The sequence below is a fragment of the Patagioenas fasciata genome, chromosome 37 (assembly GCF_037038585.1).
Source record: "Patagioenas fasciata isolate bPatFas1 chromosome 37, bPatFas1.hap1, whole genome shotgun sequence".
NCBI classification, from domain to species: domain Eukaryota; kingdom Metazoa; phylum Chordata; class Aves; order Columbiformes; family Columbidae; genus Patagioenas; species Patagioenas fasciata.
Window position 1 is genome coordinate 1115646 of NC_092556.1, and position 25756 is coordinate 1141401.

A 25756-nucleotide genomic window follows, 5' to 3' on the forward strand; every position below is an offset into this window, starting at 1 on the left:
GCTGGATTTGGTGATCCCAGATTTGATATTTCAACCCTCCTTGGACCCTGGCACAAACGATGGCTTCTACGACGTGGTGGAAGGTCTTCTCAACGACATCTACCGGATCTCATCGCTGGTGCCCAGGCTGGCTGAGCACAGCGGCTTCCTCCACTACCAGGTCCGTGGCTGTGGAGCTCCCTCACGCTGTGTGGCAGTGAGGAGGTGCCACGCTGCCCCCGCATCACTGCGAGCTCCTCTCCTCTTCTCTCCAGGCTGACATGGAGGACATGGCTGACCTGGCCGACGTGCGCCATGAGCTGATGGGGCGTGTGCAGGCCGTGATGGCGGCCTGCTGTGATTACCGCAGTGCCTTCGACCACTACTCCTACCTGTACGGGGAGGACAGAAAGGAGTTCTTCCGCCAGTTCCTCCTCTACGGGCACATTCTCACGCGGCAGAAATCGAGGCCCATGCAGAGAACGGGGTCCCTGAGTCACCTCCCACGCTGCAGCAGTTCCGAGAGCAGATTGACTCCTACGAGAAGATCTATGAGGAGGTGAATCGCATCGAGCCCATCAGCGTTTTCCAGAGTTGGATGAAAGTTGATGCTCGGCCTTTCAAAGCGTCTCTGCTGAATGTGATTAAACGGTGGAGCTTGGTGTTCAAGCAGCATCTCATGGACCACGTCATGCACAGGTAGGAACCGTTCTACCTCTTCTTCCCAGAACCAAAGTGGGTTTCTCTTGTGTTGGCTGGGCTTTATCATTTCACACTGATAAGCAAAAGGCTAATACAGGAGCAAGAGGAGGGGGCACACACCCCCTGCCAGCTCCATCGCATCTCTGCTAACTTTCATCCCCTCGTCTCTGCTGGGAGCAGCTGGTCCAGCTGAGTGTGTAAAGTGCAAACAGTTCACGAACTCGGTACCATCGACATCCTGCGAGCTGATGCTCCTACGACCTACTGTGTGGTGTTGGACAGGGTGTCTGTTTGTCTGTTCATCCTGGTCCAACTAATCTAATCTCTTCTAGGGCTCTATGCTTATTTTGTTGAATTTGCCATCAGTAAAGCTGCATTAATGCCATGAGATACTTGCTCCGTTTCTAAATGCAGTGCTCTTTTGAGTGCACTCTTTGTAAAAAAAGTAATTTGGGTTGCCTGGCATGAGCAGTCATGGGGAGGCAGTTTCAAGGTTACAGAAAGGAGGAGCTTTGGATGTAAGTTTTGAATTAACATGTGTTCCCTGCTCTGAATAGCTGCTCAGCCGCCTGGTCTCTGCAGGATGATGTGTTAGGTGATTTATTTGAGTAGTAGCAGCTGAAGGATGCCACAGGGCTTGGATGCTTACGAAGAAATATTTACAGACATATGTACTAGTGAAGGCTGCTGCGTGTGGTGGCTGCTGTGATCTCTTGTGTTCTTTTCAGCACGATAATTCCTGTGCAAAGAGGTTTTTGCATAGGTTAGAACAGGCATTTAGGAGTTCTTATTAAGAGCTCCTGACTCAGCAGTTTAGTCTTTAATAGGTGAAGTGTTTAGGGCTATGTTTTGGTCCAGCAGCATCCACAGAATTTAAGCGGGCACTTCAAAAGTAAGCGTTTTGAGAAGGGAAGAATGGAAAGGACCAAAGATCCAGGAGCCCATCAAGCTCTGCTAGCAGTGTCCAGCAGCTGGTGAGATCAAGAAGCAGGTAGGGAAACTTCCCCCAAATAGTCTCCTTGTCTCTAACCATTCATACCTGAGGACTTTGAGAGTCATGGGTTGTACCTTTGTATCTAAAGACCTGGATGGATTTTTTTTTCTCCCACAAATGTTCGGTTGCTTTTCTGAACCGCTGTGAATTTTTAACATCTGCATCCTTCTGCAGCAGAGACTTACCCTCTGAAATAAGGCAGCGTGCGAAGAAGAATCCCTGTTTGTTGTAGCTTTACAACCTACTGGGTTCATTTGTTGAATTCTTGTATTGGAAGAGATGACATGAAAACTGTCCTTTCAAATTCACTCTCTTCAGACCACAGACCCGAGCTCACAGGTCTCCCTTATAGAATCATAGGATGGAGTCATAGAATCTGTTTGGTTGGAAGAGACCATCAAGATCACAGAGTCCAACCATAACCTAACTCTGGCACTACCCCATGTCCCTGAGAACCTCATCTATATGTCTATCCAACCCCTCCAGGGATGGTGACTCCACCACTGCCCAGGGCAGCCTGTTCCAAGGCCCGACAGCCATTTCTGTGAATAATTTTTTTCCTAATACCCAATCTGAACCTCCCCTGGAGAAATTTGAGGCCATTTTATCTTATCACTTGCTACCTGAGAGAAGAGACCAACCCCCTCCATGCTCCAACCTCCTTTCAGACAGTTGCAGAGATCAGGTCTCCCCTCATCTCCTGTTCTCCAGGCTGAACAGCCCCAGCTCCCTCAGCTGCTCCTCGTAGGACTTGTGCTCCTCAAATGCCTTTTCTCCAACCTGTGAAGTCCCAACCCATTTATCCGTTCCTCACAGGAAGCTGTACCACATCTATGGATCCCTGTGAGCATGAACTGTGGTTCTGATGCCCTCAGCATGTTGCCATGTGATGGGCAGAGTTAGCCAGGCCTTTCCCTCTCCGTGCCAGTCCAGCTGCCTGGATGATTCCGGTAGGAACTGCTCTCATTTGGTGCTTTCCTGTTTTGTGTTCTACAGCTTGTCTGACCTGGACGAGTTCATAAAAACTGCTGACAAAGGTTTGAGCAAAAAGGTTGAAAAAGGCGATTATGATGGTTTGGTGGAGATCATGGGGCATCTCCTGGCCGTTAAGGAAAGGCACAGTGTCACCGATGCCATGTTCGAGCCCCTGAAGCAAACCGTCGAACTGCTGAAGACGTATGAGCAAGAGCTGCCGGAGGAAGTCTATAAGCAACTGGAGGTGGGTGAAAAGCTGCGGTGGACACGGCGGTTTGCCAAGTAGCCAGCGTCAAAGAGTATGAGCTTAAGAGCATTGCAGGAATATTTAAAGCCCCACTCCCTGTCATTAGAGGGCCTCAGTGGATAGTATTTTACTATTGTGGGATGTGCCTTAATAGCTCTAAATTTTGGAGTTATATTGAGGTTTTTCTTTTAAAGCAGAGATTAAGCCTTTTGTTATGTATGAAAAACATAGAATTGCCTGCTCCAACTCTCAGCGATTACTCTTGAAAAAAATTAATGCATTTTCAAATACATCTGTTAATTAGTTTGAATTATAATTATTTTTAAATAAGCCAGTTCTTGGCAACTGTGGAGATGGGAAGGATAATGTTGGCAGAGGAGTCGCCTTCTCATAGGACTTCAGTCCTCCACTAGGTCTATAACACCCAATCTGCTTGACCCAAAGGACATCACTGGGAGCACGTTATGAAAGTATTTCAGCACCTTTCCACATCTGGCCCTGATGAATCAATTTTTCTTTGGGGAATTCTTCTCATTTCTGGACAGGGGACCATGAGGTGAAGGTTGGAAAAGCCTGTGGGATGCCCAGCCAGCCTTGGGGAACTGGCAGCAGTCACCATGTTACGGTGGAGGAGCGTGTGGCTGCGTACTGATGGATACCCCTTAGTCACGGGGCGTTGTGTGCAGAGGGCTCTGTGTAGGACACCAGGTTTAAGGCAGAGCTTTTTGGGGAGAAGTTCCTCCCTCTGCTGCAGGCTTGGATGGGACCTGAGCGGGGTTCAGCAATCCCCCAGTTTTCTGCTGGTGCAGCCGTGATCCACGGATGGTTGTATCACCAAATCTGACACGGGTAAGGGTCCTAAAGATAACTGGATTCCTACAGACACCCTGAAAAACAGAAGAGCTGCATTAAATGAATGTTTTGGCTGCTACAGCAGCTTCAGTTCAGCATAAAAAATGGTGCTATGGGGAACCCAGCTCTGCTGATTCCTCTGCCCAAGAGCTGCTTGCTTGGTGCCTGTTTGTGCGTGTAGATTTGAACAACTGATTTATTTTTCTGACAGAAGAAATGAGGTATGCAGGGCAGCCGTTCAGATGTAGGAGATAACAAAACAGTTTCGTTCTTTCTGGCAAGTGACAGCAACACATAGTTGAATAATTCATTCACTGCTGTACACAGTAGGAAAACCAAAGTAAGTTCCTCCAGGTACCGCTCCCTCCATGGCCATGAAGATGGATGGGCTGGAGCTGATAGTTTGTATGAGAAGGACAAGGAAGCAGCTCCATGTGTGCCCTGCTATGGTCATGGATAGTGATTTCTACAGAGACTGGAACATGAAGTGCCAGAAAGAGACCCCTCAGGAGGGACTGGCCCTGCTCTGGCCGCCTCTGCTGCCTCCAGGTTATTTCGCTTCTTTGCATAGTGTTGGTGCATCTCCATTAGTCTTCTCAACTATGTGCACTGGGATGAAAAGAAGCCCAAAGTCTTTCCTGTAGGCTGGCACAGTACCTGGGGAAGTGGGAGAGCAAAGCTGTGGGACTTGAGGACAGCAGAGCCCTGGCTGGTGTCACTGTCTGGGGTGAGGATTTGGCTCGAGAAGTCTAGTGAGAAGAGAAGAAATCAAATCTCTTTCTAAATAAAATCCCAGGTGCAAAGGGTGGATTGTTAGCAGTGCTGTGCACCAGCAGCTTGGATGCAGTCCTGAGAAAGAAACTGTCTTATTTAGTACTAATATTATACAGGCAGGCTGGAGGGATTTGCCCCAGAAAGCTCTGTAGAAGTCCTTCTGGCATAATATCTTCTGCTCTAAGAGCTGGCTGGAAATTTCCCAGGCTCTGTTTCTTAATTAGCTCTGGGAAGCCGGACGATCTGATGAACTTGCATCCTCAGCCCACCCTCCTGCCTCCAGCCAGCTCTGGGTCCCGCTGGGCTCGGTGTCAGGAGAACTGTGCTCTCTCAACCACCGAGCCATCCTGGGAGCCCAGGATCTGGTCTGGGACCCTTCTTCTGAAGTTATTTAACATGTTTTTGCAATCAGAGCAGTCAGTTTTAAAGTCTCAGTCTTCATTCGTCTTCAAAATTGTGGATAACTGATAAGTTTTATCCCAAATTGTGTTTAGCTTTTGCATCACAACAAAACTTCCTTGCAGTTTTAGGCATGGAATCTGTTGCTTTTCCTGTTCTGTGATTGTCCATAAACAGATCAGTCACATCTTATATCAAATAGCAAATACTGCCTACCGTCATTTAAATTTTGCTTGCAGGAGCTGCCAGAAAAATGGAACAATATAAAGAAGCTGGCGATAGCTGTGAAGCAGCGTGTGGCTCCTCTGCAGGCGAACGAAATGACAGTTGTGCGCAAGAGCTGTGCGGCGTTTGATGTTGAGCAACACAGATTCAGAGAGCGATTTCGGAAAGAAGCACCATTCAGGTACAGTGAAATTATAACATCAGAGAAGCTCTGAGGAAGAAAAGCTTCATGGGATCATCTCGGAGTGTCCTGAGGATGTGTTCTTGAACCCTTGCATACATTTCCTACCTGCTCACGGTGTTGTATCTGTTATGCCCTGGGTGTTTTGTCCCTGCAAACACTGTAAGGTGTTAGCAAGAGATTCAATCTGGATGCTGAGTGCACAATATTGCTTAAAGGGGTTGTCAGCAGTGCCATGTGGCTGCACCATCAATGGGTACTATAGATGTATCATGTCTGCTTTGTGTCTCAGAGGCACCATTTGTTTTATGTTTTCTTTAGAAGTTGTTACAATATCACTTATGAAGAATAAACATTTCTTTCTAGGTTTGACACCAAAAAGCCTTATCAACTGCTGGATACAAAGCACATTGAGATTAAACAAATGGAGTCAGCCATGACCTCGATTTATGAATCAGCTGGTCTGTTTGAAGTCATAGTGCCAGACTATAAACAACTGAAGCAGTGCCGAAAGGAGCTGTGTCTTCTCAAAGAGCTCTGGGATATGATCTCCCTTGTGGGCACTTGCCTTGATGACTGGCAGACCACCAAATGGGCGGATATTAACGTGGAAAACATGGATCTGGAGTGTAAAAAGTTTGCAAGAGAGATTCGGAATTTGGATAAGGAGGTGAGGGCGTGGGATGCTTTCACTGGGCTGGACAGCAAGGTGAAGAACATGCTGACGGCCCTGAAAGCTGTGGCAGAACTTCAAAATCCCGCCATTAGGGAAAGGCACTGGAATCAGCTGATGCAGGTGACGGGTGTGAGGTTTGTGATGGACTCGGACACCACGCTGGCTGACCTCCTGAAGCTCAACCTCCATAACTTTGAGGATGAGGTTCGTGGCATTGTGGACAAAGCGGTACGAGAAATGAGTATGGAGAAAGTCCTGAAGGAGCTAAAAATGACTTGGAGCACCATGGAGTTTCAGTATGAGCCTCACCCCCGGACGAACATCCCGTTGCTGAAGTCAGACGAGGAACTCATAGAAACTTTAGAAGACAACCAGGTGCAGCTGCAGAATTTAATGACATCCAAATGTATCGCTTTCTTCTTGGAGGAAGTGTCCATATGGCAGAGGAAGCTGTCCACAACAGATTCCGTCATTTCTCTCTGGTTCGAAGTGCAGCATACGTGGTCTCACTTGGAGAGCATATTCATAGGCTCAGAAGATATACGGGCACAGCTTCCTAAGGTATGAAATCCCAAATCCTATTTTTCCTGTGTGGAAAGCGTTGAAGAAGAGCCTCCATTACACAGAAGAAGGTTGTCTATATTGCCGTGTTCCCCCAAGCAGGACTGTTCTCTTGCTGCATTGCTTTCTTGGAGGCTCCCTTAATGCTACAGCAGTTTCCCCAGTGTTGCCCCAGGATGTTTTTGTACTGTTGGTTGTGCCTGAACCCTGCTGAGAAACTGTTTTTCCTCCCCTCCACCATTGCACAGCAGATGCAGAGTTCCTGGAGGCTGAGCAGGAGGCTGCTGGCTTCCTTCAGTGATACAGGCATGTTCCCTCTTTCCTTGGAGGGGAGAAGACAGAGATAATTACTCAGATGGTGCAAATTGTCAAATCAGAGCTGGACCAGGCAGCTTTGCAGTATCCGCTTCCCTGCCTCCAGTGCTGGTGCAGCAGGAGAGCAGCTCTTCTCCCACTTCAGCTTCAGAAAATTGAGCAGAGTTGTCATTGATGCCCTCCTCAGGGTTGTGACCTCCTCAGGGCTGTCTTTGAGTCCAGCTTCCAGTCTTATTCCCTATTCTCTTGATTATTTAGAAAATCTTCCAAGCTTGTTCCTGGCCCCGCTGGACCACTCGCAGCCCTGTGGAGGAACCTGCCTTTCACTCACGAGTGACCCACAGTTGGCTGTGTGACCCCCGTCCCTGTTCACGAGCAGCATCGCTGACAGCACCACTGTGGGACGAGCACCCACGAGGGGATGTGCGCAGCCCATTGACCCCTGGACAACACACTGTTCTGTCTCCAACCCTGCACTCTGCTCTGCTTGGACTGTTCCTCCATCTGCTTCAGAGAGCACGCTGTGCTGAGTGTCCTGGGGGCAGTTTTTGGCCCCTCACACCAAGAAAGCCCTTGTGGTGCTGGAGCAAGTTGAGAGAAGGGCATGGAGCTGGTGAGGGGCTGGAGCACAAGTGTGATGGGAGCGGCTGAGGGACCTGGGGGATTCAGCTGGAGAACAGGAGCTGAGGGGAGACCTTCTGATCTCTGAACTGCCTGAAGGGAGCTTGGAGCCAGGGGGGTCGGGCTCTGCTCCCCAGGAACAAGCGCCAGGAGCAGAGGAAACGGCCTCAAGTTGTGCCAGGGGAGGTTGAGGTTGGATTTAGGAACAATTTCTTCCCCAAAGGGCTGTGGGGCATTGGAACAGGCTGCCCAGGGCAGTGCTGGAGTCACCATCCCTGGAAGATGTATAGATGAGGAACATGGTTTAGTACTAGATTTAGGTTATGGTTGGACTCAGTGATCTCAATGGTCTCCTCCAGCTAAATGATTCTATGATTCTGGGCACACCTCGCTCACTGGGCAATATATACAGGTGCTGATAACCAGTGCCCTGAGGCTGTACCATGTGCCAGCAAGCTCTTAATATCCAGGAGCTATCTAATGTCATGTATGAAATTGCATCATGATTTACATTTGCATCCTGCTGGGCAGCTGTCTGCATCTCAGTAGCTGTCTGGCAGTGGTATGAACCATAGAACCATAGGATGTCCTGACTTGGAAGGACCCATCAGGATTGTCAAGTCCAACTCCTGTCCCTGCACAGGACACCCCACAATTCACCCCATGTGTCTGAGGACGTTGCCCAGTCTCTCCTTGAACACTGTCAGGTTGGGGCTGTGACCCCTCCCTGGGAGCCTGTTCAGTGTCCAGCACCTCTGGGTGAAGAACCTTTTCCTCATGTCCCACTGACCCTCCCTGGCACATCTGCTGCCATTCCCTGGGGTTCTGTCACTGTCACAGAGAAGAGCTCAGCCCTGCCCCTCCTGCTCCTGCTGAGGAACCTGCAGCCCATGAGCTCTGCCCCCAGTCTGCTCTGCTCCAGCTGAGCAAACCCAGGGACTTCAGCCGCTCCTCATACGGTTTCCCCTCCGAACCCTTCACCAAGTTCATGTCCCTCCTCTGGACACCCTCCAGTAGCTTTATCTCCTTTTCTCCTGTGTCCCCAGCCCTGCACACAGTGAATGCTCCAGGTGAGGCCGCCCCAGCACAGAGCAGAGCGGGACAATCCCCTCCCTGCCCGGCTGGCCGTGCTGTGCTGGATGCACCAGGACACGGGGCCCTCTTGGCTCCAGGGACACAGGTGGCTCAGTCAGCAGCTTCTCTTCCGTAAAAGAAAGACTGAAGCTCAAAGTCTCTGTAGCTGAGCACCCTCAGGATGCATCCAGGGCTGGGGGGATGTGCTGACAGGCTGTGGGATGCTCACCTGGAGCTGGATCTGTGGCGTGAGTGTAGGGAGGGCTCAACCTTCCAGATGGAGCCTTGCTCCTGGGGCTGAACACAGGGTAGCGTGGAAGTGTTACCTGGACTGCTTGGAACACTTGTTCAGTGTCCCGCCTCACTTAGGAGGCCTGACCTGGGAAGAAGGGAGGAGCAGAGATGTTTTGAACATAGCTTGCTTTATTCTTCAGTGTTTAGCTCCAGAAATTCAGAGTCCCTGTTAGATATGGAGCATAATTGTTGATGTGGGCCTCCGGTGCTGACATGGGGTTTCCATACCCTCATTGAAGGCAAGGAAGGGCTCTCCTCTACAAGAGTCATCATACCCGTTTTGTGGATGGGTGTTGGGATTCCTGTGCTGTAGCAGGAGGGGAGGAGTGCACTCACATGAGGCTGGGAGCCTTTCCACGGTGTGGGAGCATCTCCTGCTGCTGCAGCCAGGGAAACTTGGTACTTCACCTGGACATGGGAGAGAGAGATTTATGAGGTTTTCCAAGGGGAATTAAATCCCATGAAAATGGTTGGTCCTAGACATTGCCTCCTGCATGGAGCACTTTATCCACAACCCCTTTGGGATACAGTGACAAGAAGGCAAGTGCCTGTTTGCAGACTAGTTTCAGGCAAGTCAGTGGAAGAGCCATTCTGGAATGGTGGAGGGGTCCCTGTCTGCACTGGACAGAAGGTTTTCCCCTCAACCCAAAGACAGCACCCAGAGGATGGAGACCTTTAGCACAAAATCCATGTTTTACCATGAACATGTTTGTGTTGCTTTTTAGGACTCCAAACGCTTTGAAGGGATTGATGTGGACTTTAAAGAACTGGCCTATGAAACTCAGAAAACCCCAAATGTGGTTGAGGCCACCAATAAACCAGGTCTGTCCCAACAACTGGAGGACATTCAGAGTAGGTAGGTACAACTTCAGTCCCAGGATTTTGTCAGAGACTGGGATCAGCTCTAATAAGTTGGTTTAACCTGTGCTCCAAGGCTTTCCTTCTGGACTGTGCGTTCTTTGCATTCACACATTGAGTCTTTTTATTCATGATCCATCACCCTGAAGCCCCCAAGGTGGATTCTGGCTTTGCGTATGTGCAAACTCTTATCTTGAATATTGATTTGCACACATACAAAGCTAGGCACTCAGTTGGTTTTAATAACATGTGGCCTCACTGCCACCCCAAATTTGGTGTCTTAAATATCTATTTAGCAGTCCAAGCAGGGATATCTGCAGCAGAGCTGATCCCATGTGCTTTAATTAACAAAATTATCTTTGTGTGTGTACCCTTCACAGATGGTATAACTAAACTCCCTGAGAAAGACCTTAATGTCCAGAGATGGATACAGTTCTCACCTAACATATGAGCTACTCTACCTGGAACACACCTAACAAGTTAACGTGATAGCTGTTGTGTCAGTAATAACTATCCATTTAAAATAGAGATCTAATTTTACTTCCTAAACAGATAAGGCCCGTGTTCCCCACAGAGGACTAACTGCATGTTATTTATGAACTTTGAAAGCTCAGCAGCAGTTTAACATGTAAACACTGAGAGATTCATTTTAGAACGGAGCAAACAAGTTTCTTTTCAGGCTTCACAAGCACAAAAAGCTGAGTAGGTTTGAATCAGACTTTAAAATGTGCTCATTAGAATAAAAGCAGCTTTGGAAACTTTCATCCTAGTGTGAAATCACCTGTGGCAGTTGAGAGCTTGTCTAAAACAGTAAGTCAGACTGCAAAGCCTTTCTAGCCTCTTCTTCCACCTGTGTTTCTGCTTTTTGGTGAGGATTCTCTGACTCTTTGTCTGTTTGACCCTTGGGAGTGGAGAGAGATCTATGAGTTACTATGTGCTTTGTTATCTATTTGGAAAATGCTGTAAAGGACCAGCCTGCAGGCTCAGCTCATGTCTGGCATTTCCCCATGGGAGGGGAGAATCTGCTCGATAACCCAAACTGTAGCACGACACATTAAAGGATATTCACCCGCCTGTCCTGGGCTCTATTTTTCTGCTCTTCTCCCCAGGTTGTCCCTGTGTGAGAAGGCTTTGGCTGAATATTTGGACATGAAAAGATTGGCCTTTCCCAGATTTTACTTTGTTTCTTCAGCAGATTTATTGGCTATTCTTTCCAATGGCACCAACCCACAGCTGGTAAGCCTTGCACTATGTCACCTTCACATTTTCCAGCTGTCAGTAATGTCAGGGTGGAAGATGCTGTCTAGGGACTCAGCTGTAGCTTATCCTTTCTTGAGTGCCTTTTCTCCCACCCTCACTTGGATTAACAATAACTCTTTCACTGCTGGCCTTCATCTGTCGTCTCTGAAAGGCAATGCGCACACTGTATGTTGTCCCATCTGTCCCTGGTGATGCTTGCAGATGGTTCTGAAAGCACTGCACAGAGCAGAGCTATGTTCTTGATACCATAAAAACAGTGGGTTTGTTTCTGCTGGGATACAGTGAGGTTGGGGGAAACCATTTCTTGAGGATCTCAGCCAAAACTTGTTGCTGAGCTTGGTTCCCCAAGCTGGGATGCCAGCAAACAGCATCTGTTGTTGAAAGAGCCACAGACCGGTCATTCAAATGTGACAGTGTTGACAACCGAGGGCTTGGAGACGTCTCTGTTTTTAGGCAGAGGAGACATCTGCTGGTCAGCCACTTCTTCCTTCCCCCATGCAAAGGTCTTTGGGATGGCCTGTGTACAGGGGAAGAGCAGAACACAGCCTGGAAGAGGTAAGACAGCTGGTGGTCAGACAGTGGCTGTGGCCAAGGCAGGACTTCCTTGGGTTGCCACCCACCCCTGCACAGCTCTGCTTGGCCTTGTTTGGGACGCATCTTTTATTCAGAGGTTGGTGCATAAAACCAGTCAAAACGTTCACAGCAAAAGGCGAGTGTTGGATGATGAACAAAGTCCTAATTCTGTCTTTTGGTAGCGAGTATTTTCACTTTCTTCAGGCTTTCCACCATTTTCAGTATTGATGTGAGCACAGGAATGGAGCAGGTTTGCATGTGTATTTGGAAATGCTGTTGTTTACCTCTAACCTTTAACGCTGCTTCTATCTGTGTCTGCTGCTGGGTGATTTCAGCCCACAGAGTATCATAAATACATAGTTGATTGATATTTAAAATGAAGAGGAAAAAAAAAACACAGGAAGCAAAGATACTGTGTTGAAATGCTCTGTTGAGTAAGAAGAAATTCCTGGTGTTTTCTGTTATTCAAAAGTATTTGCAGTAAAATCAAAGTAAATGTCAAGCAGTATCATACATAGATACACTCTCAGCCTTCCCAATGTAGTTTCAAAGTCTGATGATTCCTAAAGGAGGATTAAATACACAATGACATTATCCTCGTGAACTGGGTGCTGAACTTGTGCAGATTCAGGTGCGTTCGGGCTCTGGCAGCAGGATCGCAGCAAGTGCTGGGGTTGTGTCCGAACCCTCCAGACTGGACAGGGTCTGGGAAGGGGCAGCTGGGGATTTGTGACCAGAAGCTTCTACATGTAAGAAAAAGTTTCTACGGTTTACTTACGGTTTGAAAAGAGATAAGCTTATGGCCTCAAGATACGCTTAATGGCCTCAAGTTGTGCCAGGGGAGGTTCAGATTGGATATTGTAAAAAAATTCTTCCCAGAAAGGGCTGTGGGGCATGGGAACAGGCTGCCCAGGGCAGTGCTGGAGTCACCGTCCCTGGAGGGGTTTAAAAGACATTTAGACGAGGTTCTTAGGGACATGGATTAGTGCCAGAGCTAGGGTATGGCTGGACTTGGTCCTGAGGGTTTCTTCCACCCAAAATGATTCTGTGATCTGGGGGGATGCTGAGTGCCCTGTGCTTCTCAGAGTCACTTAGCACCTCCCAGGGTTTGGCCCTGCTTGTATGTGTGTGAGAAGCTGCGTCCACTTGCAGCACAGCTCATGAGAGGGAGGGTTGTAGTTCTTTGTGAGTCAGTGAGTCAGAATTAGATGGACAAATCCACCTCCACCCTTCCTTCTCTGAAAGCATCAGAGCATTGGGCATCTCACGCAGAATCCCAGAATGTCAGGGGTTGAAGGGCCCTGGAAAGCTCATCCAGTGCAATCCCCCATGGAGCAGGAACACCCAGCTGAGGTTCCACAGGAAGGTGTCCAGGCGGGTTTGAATGTCTGCAGAGAAGGAGACTCCACAACCTCCCTGGGCAGCCTGGGCCAGGCTCTGACACCCTCACTGAGAAGAAGTTTCTTCTCAAATTTAAGTGGAACCTCCTGTGTTCCAGTTTGAACCCATTCCCCCTTGTCCTATCACTGGTTGTCACCGAGGAGAGCCTGGCTCCATCCTCCTGACACTGCCCCTTTATATATCTGTAAACATGAATGAGTCCCCCCTCAGTCTCCTCTCCTCCAGCTCCAGAGCCCCAGCTCCCTCAGCCTTTCCTCACACGGGAGATGCTCCACTCCCTTCAGCATCTTGGTGGCTGCGCTGGACTCTCTCCAGCAGTTCCCTGTCCTTCTGGAACTGAGGGGCCACAACTGGACACAATATTCCAGGTGTGGTCTCCCCAGGGCAGAGCAGAGGGGCAGGAGAACCTCTCTGACCTACTGACCACCCCCTTCTAACCCACCCCAGGTACCATTGGCCTTCCTGGCCACAAGGGCCCAGTGCTGGCTCATGGTCACCCTGCTGTCCCCAGGACCCCCAGGTCCCTTTCCCTCATTTCTCATCTCCCCTATGGGAGTTTTTCTACCTCTCTGCTGTAATTGAGAGAGGCAGCTCCTGTCTGGGACTGCTTTGGGAGCTTCCCCTTTCTGTGGGGACGTCAATCCTAGGAGAATCTCACCTTCGTTGGCGTGGGGCGCGCAGTGATGCAGTTGTGTGTTACGCAGTGGTCTGGAAGAAGTGCTGGTGACCTGCTCAGCTCCCAGCAGGCAGATGCTGATGTTGAGAGCCCACAGCATCTCCCTGTTGGCTTTGCAGACTCAGATGGAGGTGAACAGGAAAGAACTGAATTATTCTTTTCCTTCTGGAAGAGTGCTTTTGGTGAACATGGTTGTTCTAGAGGAGGTCTGGGCTGTTTATCATAGGTCTTAGGCAGAAATAAAGATCTTTCTTCTCCATGAAAGAGAATTTAGGATATTTCACTAGCACAAAATCAGTTTCTAGTAGTGGAAAAACAGGAAAGTTCATAGTGAAGAAAACTCCACGTTGTGCTGAGAATAGGATGAGGTGGAGAAATGGCTACAGACTTCTCATCACTACATGTAGGGAAATTTGGGGTAGGAGTCATGAGGTGTTTCAATGTTTTCTATGCTTTTGCTCTGTATGGAAGATTTCCCAATGGAGAAACATGATTTATTAAGGCATGTCTGTTTTCTAAATTCCGTAGAAATAGGTGGAAGTATTACAAGAGACAGCAAGAGGCTTTTGTTGGCAGTATGTTGGCCACATTTGAGAAGATGTGGTGCTACCTGAATATCCAAGATATTTTGTTAACATGATTTTGCTTGTGACATGTATAGTGATCTTCATTCCGCTCGTCCTATCTCGGTTGCTTTATTTACACAACCCGTTTTGCAGGTGCAACGTCATCTTTCCAAACTCTTTGACAGCTTGGCCAGGATGAAATTCCAGCTGGACTCTGAGCAAAAGCCAACCAAGGTTGGCCTGGGAATGTACAGTAGAGAGGAGGAGTACGTCAGCTCCAGCGAGCCCTGCGACTGCAGTGGGCAGGTGAGAGGGAAGTCCTTGTCTATCAAAACTGTCCGGTGGAGTCTGCTCCCCTGCCCCTCGTGTGAGATCCCTTGCCAAGACGTCATAGAGCTTCACTGCTCTCCCTTGGTGCATGAGAAAAGCCGGAAGAGGTGGTGATTTAGTACCTCCTTACACCACAACCTTTCGTGTCACTCTGGATAGGTCCTCACTAAGGGGGGACGTGGATGTCGCAGTCCACTGTGAGAGAAAGAGCTGTGCCATTTTTCTGACTAGGTTTTTAATTTGATTTTTTCGAAGACCTTTTGAAGGTTGGTCTTAAAGCTTGCTACAAATATCCTCGGTGAGGGAGGGGATGCAGACTGAAAAGAGACTGAGCTATTCCATAGTACCTCTGCACGGGTGTGTTTGGCAGGAGAAGGCCTTTTACCTGTTTCTCAAGTCTTCATTATTTCATACCACGAGTGAAAGTATGAAATGTAAGAATCAAGCTACTGCTCAGCTTATCTATCCTGGTAGTTTCACCTTTCTGCATGGTCTATTACAGGAAGCTAAAGTACGTAATACCGGCTACTGAGCTCCCCAGCAATGGAGCTTGCTGCGTTCAGTCTGTCTTCTTGTTGAGGGCTTTGCCTGTGAAATATGAAATTCAGCAGGAATTGTGTTCCCAAGTTTGGCAGCATCTTTCTTCTGCTGCTGGCAGACTGCCCACATCCCACCAGGGATTCTGTCATGGCCTGGAGGTGGAACACACCTGACCAAATTATTCATTGACGGAGTTCATTTTGGTTCCTCCTGTAGCTAGAGTTCAAGAAAAAAATCTGTCTTCTGTTCTTGGTGTCTGGAAGTAGATGCTAATCCTACAGTACCAGAATTAGCCAAATCTACCCAGTCTGAAGGAGGCTGTGAGGTTTGGTTAACTCATAGAATGTCCTGAGCTGGAAGGGACCCACCAGGATCATGGAGTCCAAGTCCTGTCCCTGCAGTGACAACCCCACAGGTCACCCCGTGTGTCTGAGGACGTTGTCCAGTCTCTCCTTGAACACTGTCAGGTTGGGGCTGTGACACCTCCCTGGGAGCCTGTTCAGTGTCCAGCACCTCTGGGTGAAGAACCTTTCCCTCATGTCCAGTCTAAAGAGAACTGAGATGCTTGCCTCATTTCCTATCTTCACTAATTACCAAAGGCACTTAAGAAGAGCAAATGTGTTACTGGGATTTAATCTCTTTTCCAGGTTGAAGTCTGGCTCAGTCATGTACTAGACAGCATGAGGGCTACTGTGAGAGATGAGATGACAGAAGCCGTCATGGCTTATGAGGAAAAACCAAGGGAACAATGGCTCTTTGACTATCCTGCCCAGGTATCTGCCACTGCTTCTTATCACCACTCAGGCTGGCTCGTGGAAAGGTAGCTCTTGGGTTCCCCATCAGTCCTGCCCTTCCCTTCTTTCAGCAGCTGTGGACAGGCATGTTTCTGGCCTCCACCTTGCTATCCAGGAGAGAGGGAGGATGAGTTGTCCTTTATCCTGGCGGTCTCCTGATGGAGTTTTCAGGCTGAGCTCCATGCTCTGGTTGGGGCTCTTGGTTGGGTGACAGAGCCCAGGGGCTTGGGCAGTGCAGTCTGTACAGCCAGAGCAGTGAGAGGTGCAGCAGGAAGGCAAAGTGGTGAGGCCTGATAAGAGTGAAGAGCCCCTCAGATGCACCTCTGACAACCTCGTGGTCTCCAACTCTTCCTCCTCTGCTGTGTCAGGCATGTGAAAGGTGCTGATTTACTTATAACTAGCTGCTAAATGTGTCTATCACTGATATGGTGTTTTAAATGAATGTCATGGAGCAGATCCTTGTTGTACTGTCTGCTGTGACTACTGTATGAAAAAATACTTAATTTCATGTCACGGGTGTTTCATCCTTGATCTCCCTGTGGATCCGACACTCTTGAACATAAGGAAGCTTTGGTATTTTCCCTGATACTGAACCAGCCTATTTCCCTAGGTGGCGCTTTGCTGCACCCAGATCTGGTGGACAACCGAGGTTGGGATTGCCTTTGCCAGGGTGGAGGAAGGCTACGAGAATGCGATGAAGGAATATCACAAGAAGCAAGTGACCCAGCTGAACACCCTCGTTACCATGCTGATCGGGCAGCTCTCCAAGGGCGACAGACAGAAAATCATGACCATTTGCACCATCGACGTGCATGCTCGGGATGTGGTGGCAAAGATGATAGCACAGAAGGTTGGTGTTGGCAGTTCAGCACAGTTCTGTGGGTGCTGGAGAGGGGGCTTCAGGGGGCCCAACCACTGGCCATTCAGATCACTGCCGGTCTCAGTGGGAGACGTATGACTAAATTTATTTCTACAATGTTTGTAGTAAGTGTGCAGAAAGCCCCTGTAAGCCTGCAGAGCTGTGCTGTGTCATGGCCCTGCAACACCAACTTGTAGTTGCTGCAGATTCACACCAGGAGTGAGAGCGCGGCACTGCGTCCTGGTGCCAAGACATGTGCTGGTGGATGATGGTGGTGTGTTGGGAGGCTGCTGGACTCAGTCTCAGTTTTGACTTTAGAAAGTAAGAAAAAGCATTCAAGCTTTGTTCTTTGTAGCGTCCTTTGTCTGGTGTGGGGCCACAGGGACTTATGTGGGACTCCCTTCTCCTGCAACACCTCTCCCACACTACTCCCCTGTCCCTGACACCATGCCAAGTGTTCAGCCTTGCAGGTGGGTGGGAAGATGCCCTGAATGTATTGGGTTGTGGCTCTTCCCTCATCTGTGTCATCTCAGAGGCAGCCAGGCTGCTCACAGGGTTTCTGTCTTCAAGGCTCAGCTGGGCTCAGTGGTGCCTCGGTCCAGCCTGGGGTGAAGTGATGCATCTGGACCTGCCTGCTGGTTGTGCAGAGAGCGCTGGCCATGCCTGTCTTTGTCCACCTGTCCCCAGTCTGTTTCCTTGGTGCTGTCTGCAACCTCTTCCTTGTCTAGATGGCCTCTGCTCCTTCTCTCACTCTGGTTGCGTTATGAGACCTTCTTCATGACTTGCTGCTTCTTAAATCTATTCAGGAGTCTTTTTGTAAGGCTCTTTCTCTTGGCCATTAATTTTTTCCTCTCCCACCAATGTGGTCACTAATTTGGTTCCTCCCCTTTACTGATGGGAGATGGGGAGGTGACATTTCTCACCGCATTGCAAGGAGGCGGCCTTCCTCACCACACCTGCCTTGCAGTGAGGACCAGTCATCCCCCATGAAAATTTTATAGCAGTCGCTATTTTGGCCCCCGAGCTGCATGTGTCTGGCATCCCCGGCCTTCCTGTGATGGTGTTTGTGGGTGTGTTGCAGGTGGACAATGCCCAGGCCTTCATTTGGCTGTCACAGCTCCGGCACAGATGGTCAGATGAGGAACGGCACTGCTTTGCCAACATCTGTGACGCCCAGTTCCTGTACTCCTGTGAATACCTTGGCAATACCCCTCGGCTTGTGATCACTCCGCTGACCGACAGGTAAGTCCCTGGGACACAATGTCATAGCTGGGCTTTGCCACACAGGTAGAGAGAGAGATGCCAACCAAAGATGGATTTAGTTCAGACACCTGTATCCCTCTTGTTCTGTCTCCATGTCCCAGCACTCCAGTGGTCGAGCTCTAACTCTTATCTGGTTTTTGGTGGTACCCTCTGGGGAATTTGTACATCAGATCCCTGGGTGGGATTCAGCTCACACATTAAAACACTTGTGGGTGTCTTCCTGTGCACAAGATGTCCACAGTCCATAAAGCTGGTGAGTCTAGAGAGCTTTCATCCCATCTTGAAGCAGACATCTACCTGGTTGCCTCAGTGGGGACACCTAGGGTTACTTGAGATACTCTGTGTTGTCCCACCTGGCTTCCAGCTGCCAATCCAGAAGTGTAAAAGTCTCCTATGGACCCCTTGTCATATCTCTCCACCCTATGTGACATTTCAGCAACCAAGAGCATCTCAGGTGGCTCTAGCCACCTGTGTTAGTCAGCTGCGTCAAGCCCCCAGGTATCATCAGGTTTTGTTGGCTATATTGACTACACCTCTGTGGCTTATACAGGTAGTATAGATACTCACATGTGGACACCACCCCAGTGTCCATCATCAACATGATGGAGAAACTTTGGGACTTGCTGCAGCTTTGAGTTGGGTTCACTCATAGGCCACCTGAGCAGGTTTCTGTCAGTGACAGGTCTTCCAGAAAAGCTGTCCTTTTCTCATACTGCCTGAGATGTGCCCAATATCCATGAGTTGTATGAGGATCCAGAGAGAACACAAGCTGGACATGAAGAGGTTTGGGCAGACCTTGGTGGAAGATGAGTATCTCTTGGAGAAAACAGAGCTGAGCAGAGGTGGTAATTAATGCCAAGAAGGCTTTCAGCTCAGACATGACCCCTGCTCACGTACAGCTTTTCAGAGGAGAGGCTCTGCTGAGTGCAATGCTCTAGTGCTATTGCCCTGCAGCCCACAGTTGACCTATTGGACATATTTCCTTTTTTCATTCATCATTCACTGTGAAAGATGTTACATCACCCTGACCCAGTCACTGCACCTGACCATGAGCGGAGCACCTGCAGGCCCTGCGGGCACTGGCAAGACGGAGACTACGAAAGATTTGGGGCGAGCCCTGGGCATCATGGTGTACGTGTTTAACTGCTCCGAGCAGATGGACTACAAGGTATGGCTCCCACCTCGGCTGCAGTGCGGTCACATGGGGCTGGGGATGCTCAGGGCCCGAGCAAACCTGAAGGATGAGAGTAATCCAATGGTACCTGGGGTGCATTAGGAGAGGTATGACCAGCAGGTCAAGGGAGGTTGTTCCTTCCGCTCTGCTCTGCCCTGGTGATGCCACATCTGGAGTTGTGTCCAGTTCTGGGCTCCCCAGTTTAAGAAGGAATAACTGCACAGAGTCCAGCAGTGGGCTACAAAGATGCTGAGGGGTCTGGAGCTTCTTTCTTGTGAGGAGAGACTGAGAGAGCTGGAGCTGTTGAGCTGGAGAAGAGAAGCTGAGAGGGATCTGATCAATGGGATCAATATCTCAGGGTGGGTGTCAGAGGATGGACCAGACTCTGTTCAGTGGTGCCCAACGCCAGGGTGAGGGACAACGGGCACAGACTGAAACACAGGAGGCTCCATCTGAACATGAGCAGAAACTTGTTTGCTGGGAGGTGCCAGAGCCTGGCCCAGGCTGCCCAGAGCGGGTGTGGAGTCTCCTTCTGTGAGACATTGAAACCCGCCTGGACCCACCTGTGTGATCTGCTCTGTGACCCTGCGTGAGCAGGGCTTGGACTGGGGGATCTGCAGAGATCCCTTCAGCCCCACCAGGCTGGGATTCTGTGATCACCTCTCTCCAAATCCCTGCTACACTCCTTTAAGCTGAATGCCTTTTCCTTCTCCTCCCGTTCCTTCTCTAAGATTTGCACAAGGTTCTTCAGGAGGCAGAGACCCGAACTATCTTCTCTGCCTCATTATGCATTTCCCTTCCTTTCTGGAGTTAGATTTCATGTGTAATTCTTCAAAAATGTTGGTCTGTTCAGTTGAGACCAAGGCTGTGCTGATAGTTGGACCCTGGTCGTTTCTTCTCGGCGTGCTCGCGACCTGGCAGCCCCTGGCACGGGGAGGGACCTGTCCTGGTTTTCTCAGGATCCTCTCCCAGAATAAACCCAAAACATAGTGAAGCTTCAGCCGCTACAGAGCACTGAATCATTAGGCTGAGTCTTGCTCTCTGCCAGTCTGGCACGGTACAGTGATTTTGGTAGCCTCGGATCATATTTCATTTAGCTTATGGGCTCTCCCAGGAAACGGGACCATCAGTAATTCAGCACAAGTGACCTTTAAATGAAACTGGTGCACAGATATATCGAGAAAGTGCAATTAGCAGATAAAGTGGCAAGCTGCGCAGAGCTGTAAATATTATAATTGAGTTGTCCCTGCTGTTTCCATGCACTTTTCTAAATACCCACAATAGACTGTAAATTGCTATAAATAAACAGGCTGGGAAATAAAATCAATTTTTTGCTGGAGTTGATTCCATTTATGATTTCACTCTTGTAATCTTTGTTTTTGTTTTGTTTTTCCAGTCTTGTGGGAATATTTACAAAGGCCTTTCCCAGACGGGAGCCTGGGGCTGTTTTGATGAATTTAACAGGATCTCAGTTGAGGTCCTTTCTGTGGTTGCTGTACAGGTGAGTGGAGAAACACTCATAAATAAATACAAACAGAGCAGAGCCATTCTGCAGTCTTTGGAGCAAGGGTAAAAATGGCAATTGCATATTGCCGGTTTCAGTTCTGTGTATAGGCAGGTGTGGGATTAGATCTCAAGATTAATCACATGAATATCACAGCACTGCCAAGATGTCGCAGTTACGTGCTGCAAAGATATTTGTCACTTTTCTTGCCCCAGTTACAGCATTTGTGCCAAGACAATTCTTTGTAGCATCTTTTCCCAGAGCACTACGCACCATGGCTCTGTACCTGTTCCTCCTCAGGAAAGCACTCGTGTCATTAATCTGCTGTGAGATAATTGCAGCACATCGTTTCAAGACAGAGAAGCTGCCTTGACTTGCGGCTGCTCAGTCTGCAATGTAGGGAATAATTTTCACAGAGGGGAAGAGGGGTGTTTGGGGCAGATCCGCTGGACTTCTGGGGGTTCCTTATCACCCCTGGTCAGGCACAGGTTGTGTGTCATACTCAGGAAATGGGAATACATTCAGGATTAATTTTCTTAACCTGTCTCCAAAACTATATGGCTGTGGATTTAGTTCTGGTGTCTGTAACGACAGCTCTGCCAGGTGGCTTTGGAAGGTATTCCTGGCCAACTGGCACCATTCCTTGGAGGAATGTGCGCAGCCCCGTGGTGCTCCCAAAAGCCAGTGTCAGCTGGTGACACTCGGGAGCCGGAATCTGGGGCAGATCTGCGGCCCTTGCTGACGCGCTTGCCCAGGGTACCCTGACACCGTGGGATTAAACCTGGGACAGAGCTATTGGAGCGGTGCCCAGCTGGGCATGGGTGTTTCCCCTGGCGAATGGTTTCTCATCTCCTCTGTAGTTCAGCTGCTCAGTGCATTGTGTTGGTGAGTCTCGTGTGAAGCGCAGCAGCATCCCTGGAGAAGGGCTGGAAGGGAGACTGGCCTCCCCATCGTGCCAGAAAGTCCTGTGCTCTCGTGCTTATATATATAATCTGTCACTTCGCGTCCTCCTTCCCCTCCTCTTACCAGCCCATGAGGAAACCTGGCATTATTTTATACAGGGGAAGCCTTGGGGGGCTTCAGTGCAGAAAACTGAGGTGCCAAAGTGCCCAAGTTCTTCAGGATCCAACTGTCAGCTGAGTGCGTGTTTTAGGATCCTAATATCTGATTGAGGTGCTGAATTGTTCCTGGACTCCCTTTTGGGCTCAGTGTTATAGAAAGATATAAAGCTCAGAAGTTTCTACACTTCTGTAAATGTTTCGGTCAAAGACATTGTTCTTAACCCCTCCATGAACTCCTCATTCTTCTCATCTGTTTCACTCATAATTGGTACCTTATGTGGCATCCCAGAGAAGCCCCAGGCAGGTACAAGAGTTTATGTATCATTCCCTCTCAATTTCTCTTCCGTCAGGTCCTATTTTAAAGTTGTCATTGAAAAAAAGTCTTTGAGGATCTTGAAATAAAAAGGGAAGCTGAACAAAAGAAGCCCAGGAATGACTCAACTGCTGATGGTTCCCTCGCTCCTGGCTGGAGCGTGGCAGCTGAAGAAAGCGGCACGGCCGTCATTCCATCGTGGTGTCTCCTGGCTGCTATTAGGAGTGTTACCATGGCGATGTTTAATTGGCTGTCTTACTCATGCAGCTGATGTCGATATGGTTCCTTACAGGGAAAAATTCCATTAATTGCTTTACTTTGAGATGGCAAACAGTAGTGAGGTTAGAGCGGTGAATAGAGAGAGATTTGCCCCTCGCTGAGGTGCTGTTTGCAGAGAGGTGAACTCTTCGGAAGGAGAGGAATGAGCAGAACAAAGCTGCAATCAGGCAAATATAAAAAACAATATAATATTAGTGAGTGAAGGTGTTAGGAGAGGTTTTACAGCTTCTGCCTTCTGGTTTTGGTTTTAAATCAAACATCTGATGTCCCAAAATCTTTAAAAGTGATATCAAGTGGTCAGTTTACAACTGAGCTGAGGCCAAGCTTATTGGGAGGTGCTACCCCTTCTCTGGGCCTGGTCAGGGAACGGAGCAGGCACAGGAGGGTTTTGGGATGTCCTGAAGAGCAACGCTGTGTGGGGAGAGGTGAGATGGGTAAAGGGAATAATGGGCCCATATTGTGATAGACTTTGGGGAGTGCGTTTGGGTGTTGGCTGTGTTGTGGATACCTGTACTGCCCTGTGTCTCTCTCACACATCAGACCTCTGCTGGGCTGGCTGGTTCAGAGATGGTGGAGCCTTTGGTGGTGTTTTTGCTGTGAGATGTGCTGAGCAGTGTCCCACAGGTGATGTCAAAAGCCAAGGTGAATGCAGGCAGTGCTGGGGACATTTCCCGCTCCTGAGTTGCTCTTCCTGACCCACGTTCATCATTGTCTCATGGAGCAAAGGTGTGAAGTCTTGCAACTCCTTTGCATTTTGACTTTCCACTCTCTTCAGCTCTTTTTTCTGCTTTGCCAGAGTTTGACTGAGATGGGAAATTGATATTGCCATGCTGATGTACTCCAAACAGTGTATAAAGCTTTATGCTGCCGGTAAAAAATAAAACAGTGATTAGCCCCATTTGTCACGAGGCCAAGAGTAACGAAGGAAGCACCATTGTCTGATGTGTTTTTCATCAGTGAACGCTGATACTATAGTACTGTCTTGATTTCTAGGTGAAGAGCGTGCAGGATGCAATACGGGAGAAGAAGAAATCCTTCAGTTTTCTTGGAGAAGACATCAACTTAGTACCATCAGTAGGCATTTTCATCACCATGAACCCTGGTTACGCAGGGCGAACAGAGCTACCTGAGAATTTAAAAGCTCTCTTCAGGTGAGTCCAGGTCAGGGTTTGTGACCTGGCAGAAACTGTCTTTTGGAACATCCAGGCTCGACCTCATGTCCTTGGGGAATTCACTTGCATAGGGCATTCGCAGGTAGTTTAAGCCTTGCACAACAGGCCTGGGTCTGGGCACGCACAGGCAGGGCAAAGGAGCTCTGTCCCTTGTCGTGGGGAAGGCAGAGGGTGACCTGGCTCGTAAAAGAAGGCCTAGAAGATGAAGCTGCAAATGCGCTGCCTGTAAGACCTGTAGTCAAGAAATACTTGTTCTGCAATGCCTCCTCACCTGTCATTTTAGGCCGTGTGCGATGGTTGTGCCAGACTTTGAGCTGATCTGTGAAATTATGTTGGTGGCTGAGGGATTCATCGAGGCCCGGGTGTTAGCCAGGAAGTTCATTACTCTCTACCAACTCTGCAAAGAGCTCCTGTCCAAGCAGGTGAGCCTGATTCTGTGGCTGAGTGGTATGATGAATCTCCAAAATCAGCAGAAACATGGCACTGTGCTGCTCAGCTCCATGGCTAACGTTTCACAGCTTTTATTTAATGGCTGCATTTGCACTGGCTGCTGGGGGAGGAGAGGGTTGGTGATCATCGGAGCAATAAAATTTTCAGACTGCTTTACTGGAGCATCTGCAGGGACAAAAGCATTTGACCAGCTGCATTAATGGGAGACCTTTCAGTGAGTTTAAATGACACCATGTTTGGGGTAGTATTCAGTGACCTTTTGCTTTCCAGTCTCTTCCTATTGATTCTCCTGCCTGCAAAGGGTTTATGGTGTCCCTCTCTGAGTTCAGCCTTAGGCTGGTTCCAGGTCTTGTTAGAGTTACTGTCAGTGCAAAGCAAATCAGATTTTTCCTTGTCATTATTTGTGTAGATCGAAGCTGGGTCCAGAGGAGACCTGAATCAGGATTCCTGATGATACAAACCTGATCTTGGCTGTGCCAGCATGAGGCTGGGTGGGATATGCTCTGTCGCAGAAACTTGGTGCTGTGCCTTGAGGGGCCTGGTGGAAGCCATGGCCTCCCACACAGAGCAGTCAGCTGTCGAGCTGTGCTCTGGAGGGTGTTAACAGGACAGAAATATGAACAGTTGTTTGTTGGCTTGAGAGTTCTTCTCATGCCGTTTTGTGGTACTTTTTCAGCAATGTCTTTACTGACCCCTTATTCCTGGACCTCCTCTGAGACCAAACAGGCTTGTCATCTTGTGATGGGCAGGGTGGAGAAACTTGGGTCTTTGGGGCCTCATAATGGACTCACAAGCCTTTCACCTTGGTGGCTCCTGCAGAGGCAGGGGGCTGGCTGGCCTTGCTATAGGTGCTTTATGATTTAGGTGAAACAAATTGCTTTGGTCTCTGGAGTGCAAATCCTGCTGCTGTCTTACTGCCAACTGTGAGCCCATGTGATGGTCTGAACAGCTGAATTATTTGACTCTTTAATACTGTCCCTGACGGGAATCTCACCTACTGAGATGGAAACCAGGTCACTCAGGCTGGAGAAGGTCTCTGGCCACAATGCAAATAACAGATTTAGATGTATTTTCATTGCTTACTAGTCTGGCAGTTTGGGAATGGTGGTTCTTCACCCTACATGGTACTGTCTAAGCATAAACTCATGCCTCTTTTTTTTTCTTCCTCTGGTGTAGGATCACTACGACTGGGGCTTGCGTGCCATTAAGTCAGTGCTGGTTGTTGCTGGCTCCCTCAAGCGAGATGACCCAGAGCGACCCGAAGACCAGGTTCTGATGCGCTCTCTTCGTGACTTCAACATCCCCAAGATTGTGACGGATGATGTGCCGGTGTTTATGGGGCTGATTGGGGATCTATTCCCTGCACTGGATGTGCCTCGGAAGCGTGACCTGAATTTTGAGTCGTTTGTGAGGCAGGCTGTGCTGGACCTCCGGCTGCAGGCTGAGGACAACTTTGTGCTCAAAGTAAGACCAAGAGATCTTCTGCTACACCCACATCGCCATCAAATCATTTGGGTTTTCTCAAACAGCTTTGCTTCTACAAAGAGAGCTCTGCACAGCATTGTCCTTGCAGGCAGATCTCGCTGGAGGGCAGTCAGCTGTGCTGGGTCTGAGGCAGTTGCACCTGCTCCTGAAGTCAGCACTGGATCAGTCTCTGGGCTTCCAAAGGGGCCAACTTTTGTAGGCTCATGAAAGTGTAGCCCCTGGAGAGCAGGGCCTCATCAGGTGGTGGTTGTCAAGTATAAACAGCGCTGAAAGTTTATCTGCAGGCTGAGGATTTCACCCATTGTGATTAGAGTGGCTGGACCAAACTC

At 49.0% G+C, this 25756-nt stretch overlaps 1 protein-coding gene across 1 annotated transcript; it reads left to right on the forward strand.

Annotated features, from left to right (window-relative positions):
- Nucleotides 1–452: 452 nt before the first annotated feature.
- LOC136115661 (dynein axonemal heavy chain 9-like) lies at nt 453–25741 on the forward strand. The gene is made up of 15 exons (XM_071801338.1): nt 453–678; nt 2672–2894; nt 5162–5328; nt 5695–6565; nt 9595–9725; nt 10837–10963; nt 14357–14509; nt 15721–15846; nt 16478–16717; nt 17808–17968; nt 19001–19157; nt 20560–20664; nt 23314–23471; nt 23776–23914; nt 25119–25741. Exons 1-15 carry the CDS (start codon nt 578–580, stop codon nt 25632–25634), a joined length of 3375 nt encoding a protein of 1124 aa, XP_071657439.1. The 5' UTR covers nt 453–577; the 3' UTR covers nt 25635–25741.
- The last annotated feature ends 15 nt before the right edge of the window (nt 25742–25756 follow it).

What these genes read in the sequence shown, in the direction of transcription:
- LOC136115661 (XM_071801338.1), top strand. Translation starts at nt 578, where the DNA reads ATGAAAGTTGATGCTCGGCCTTTCAAAGCGTCTCTGCTGAATGTGATT. An exon ending in ATGGCACCAACCCACAGCTG is followed by an intron (nt 10,964 to 14,356) that starts GTAAGCCTTGCA and finishes CCCGTTTTGCAG; the next exon opens with GTGCAACGTCATCTTTCCAA. An exon ending in TCTTTGACTATCCTGCCCAG is followed by an intron (nt 15,847 to 16,477) that starts GTATCTGCCACT and finishes CTATTTCCCTAG; the next exon opens with GTGGCGCTTTGCTGCACCCA.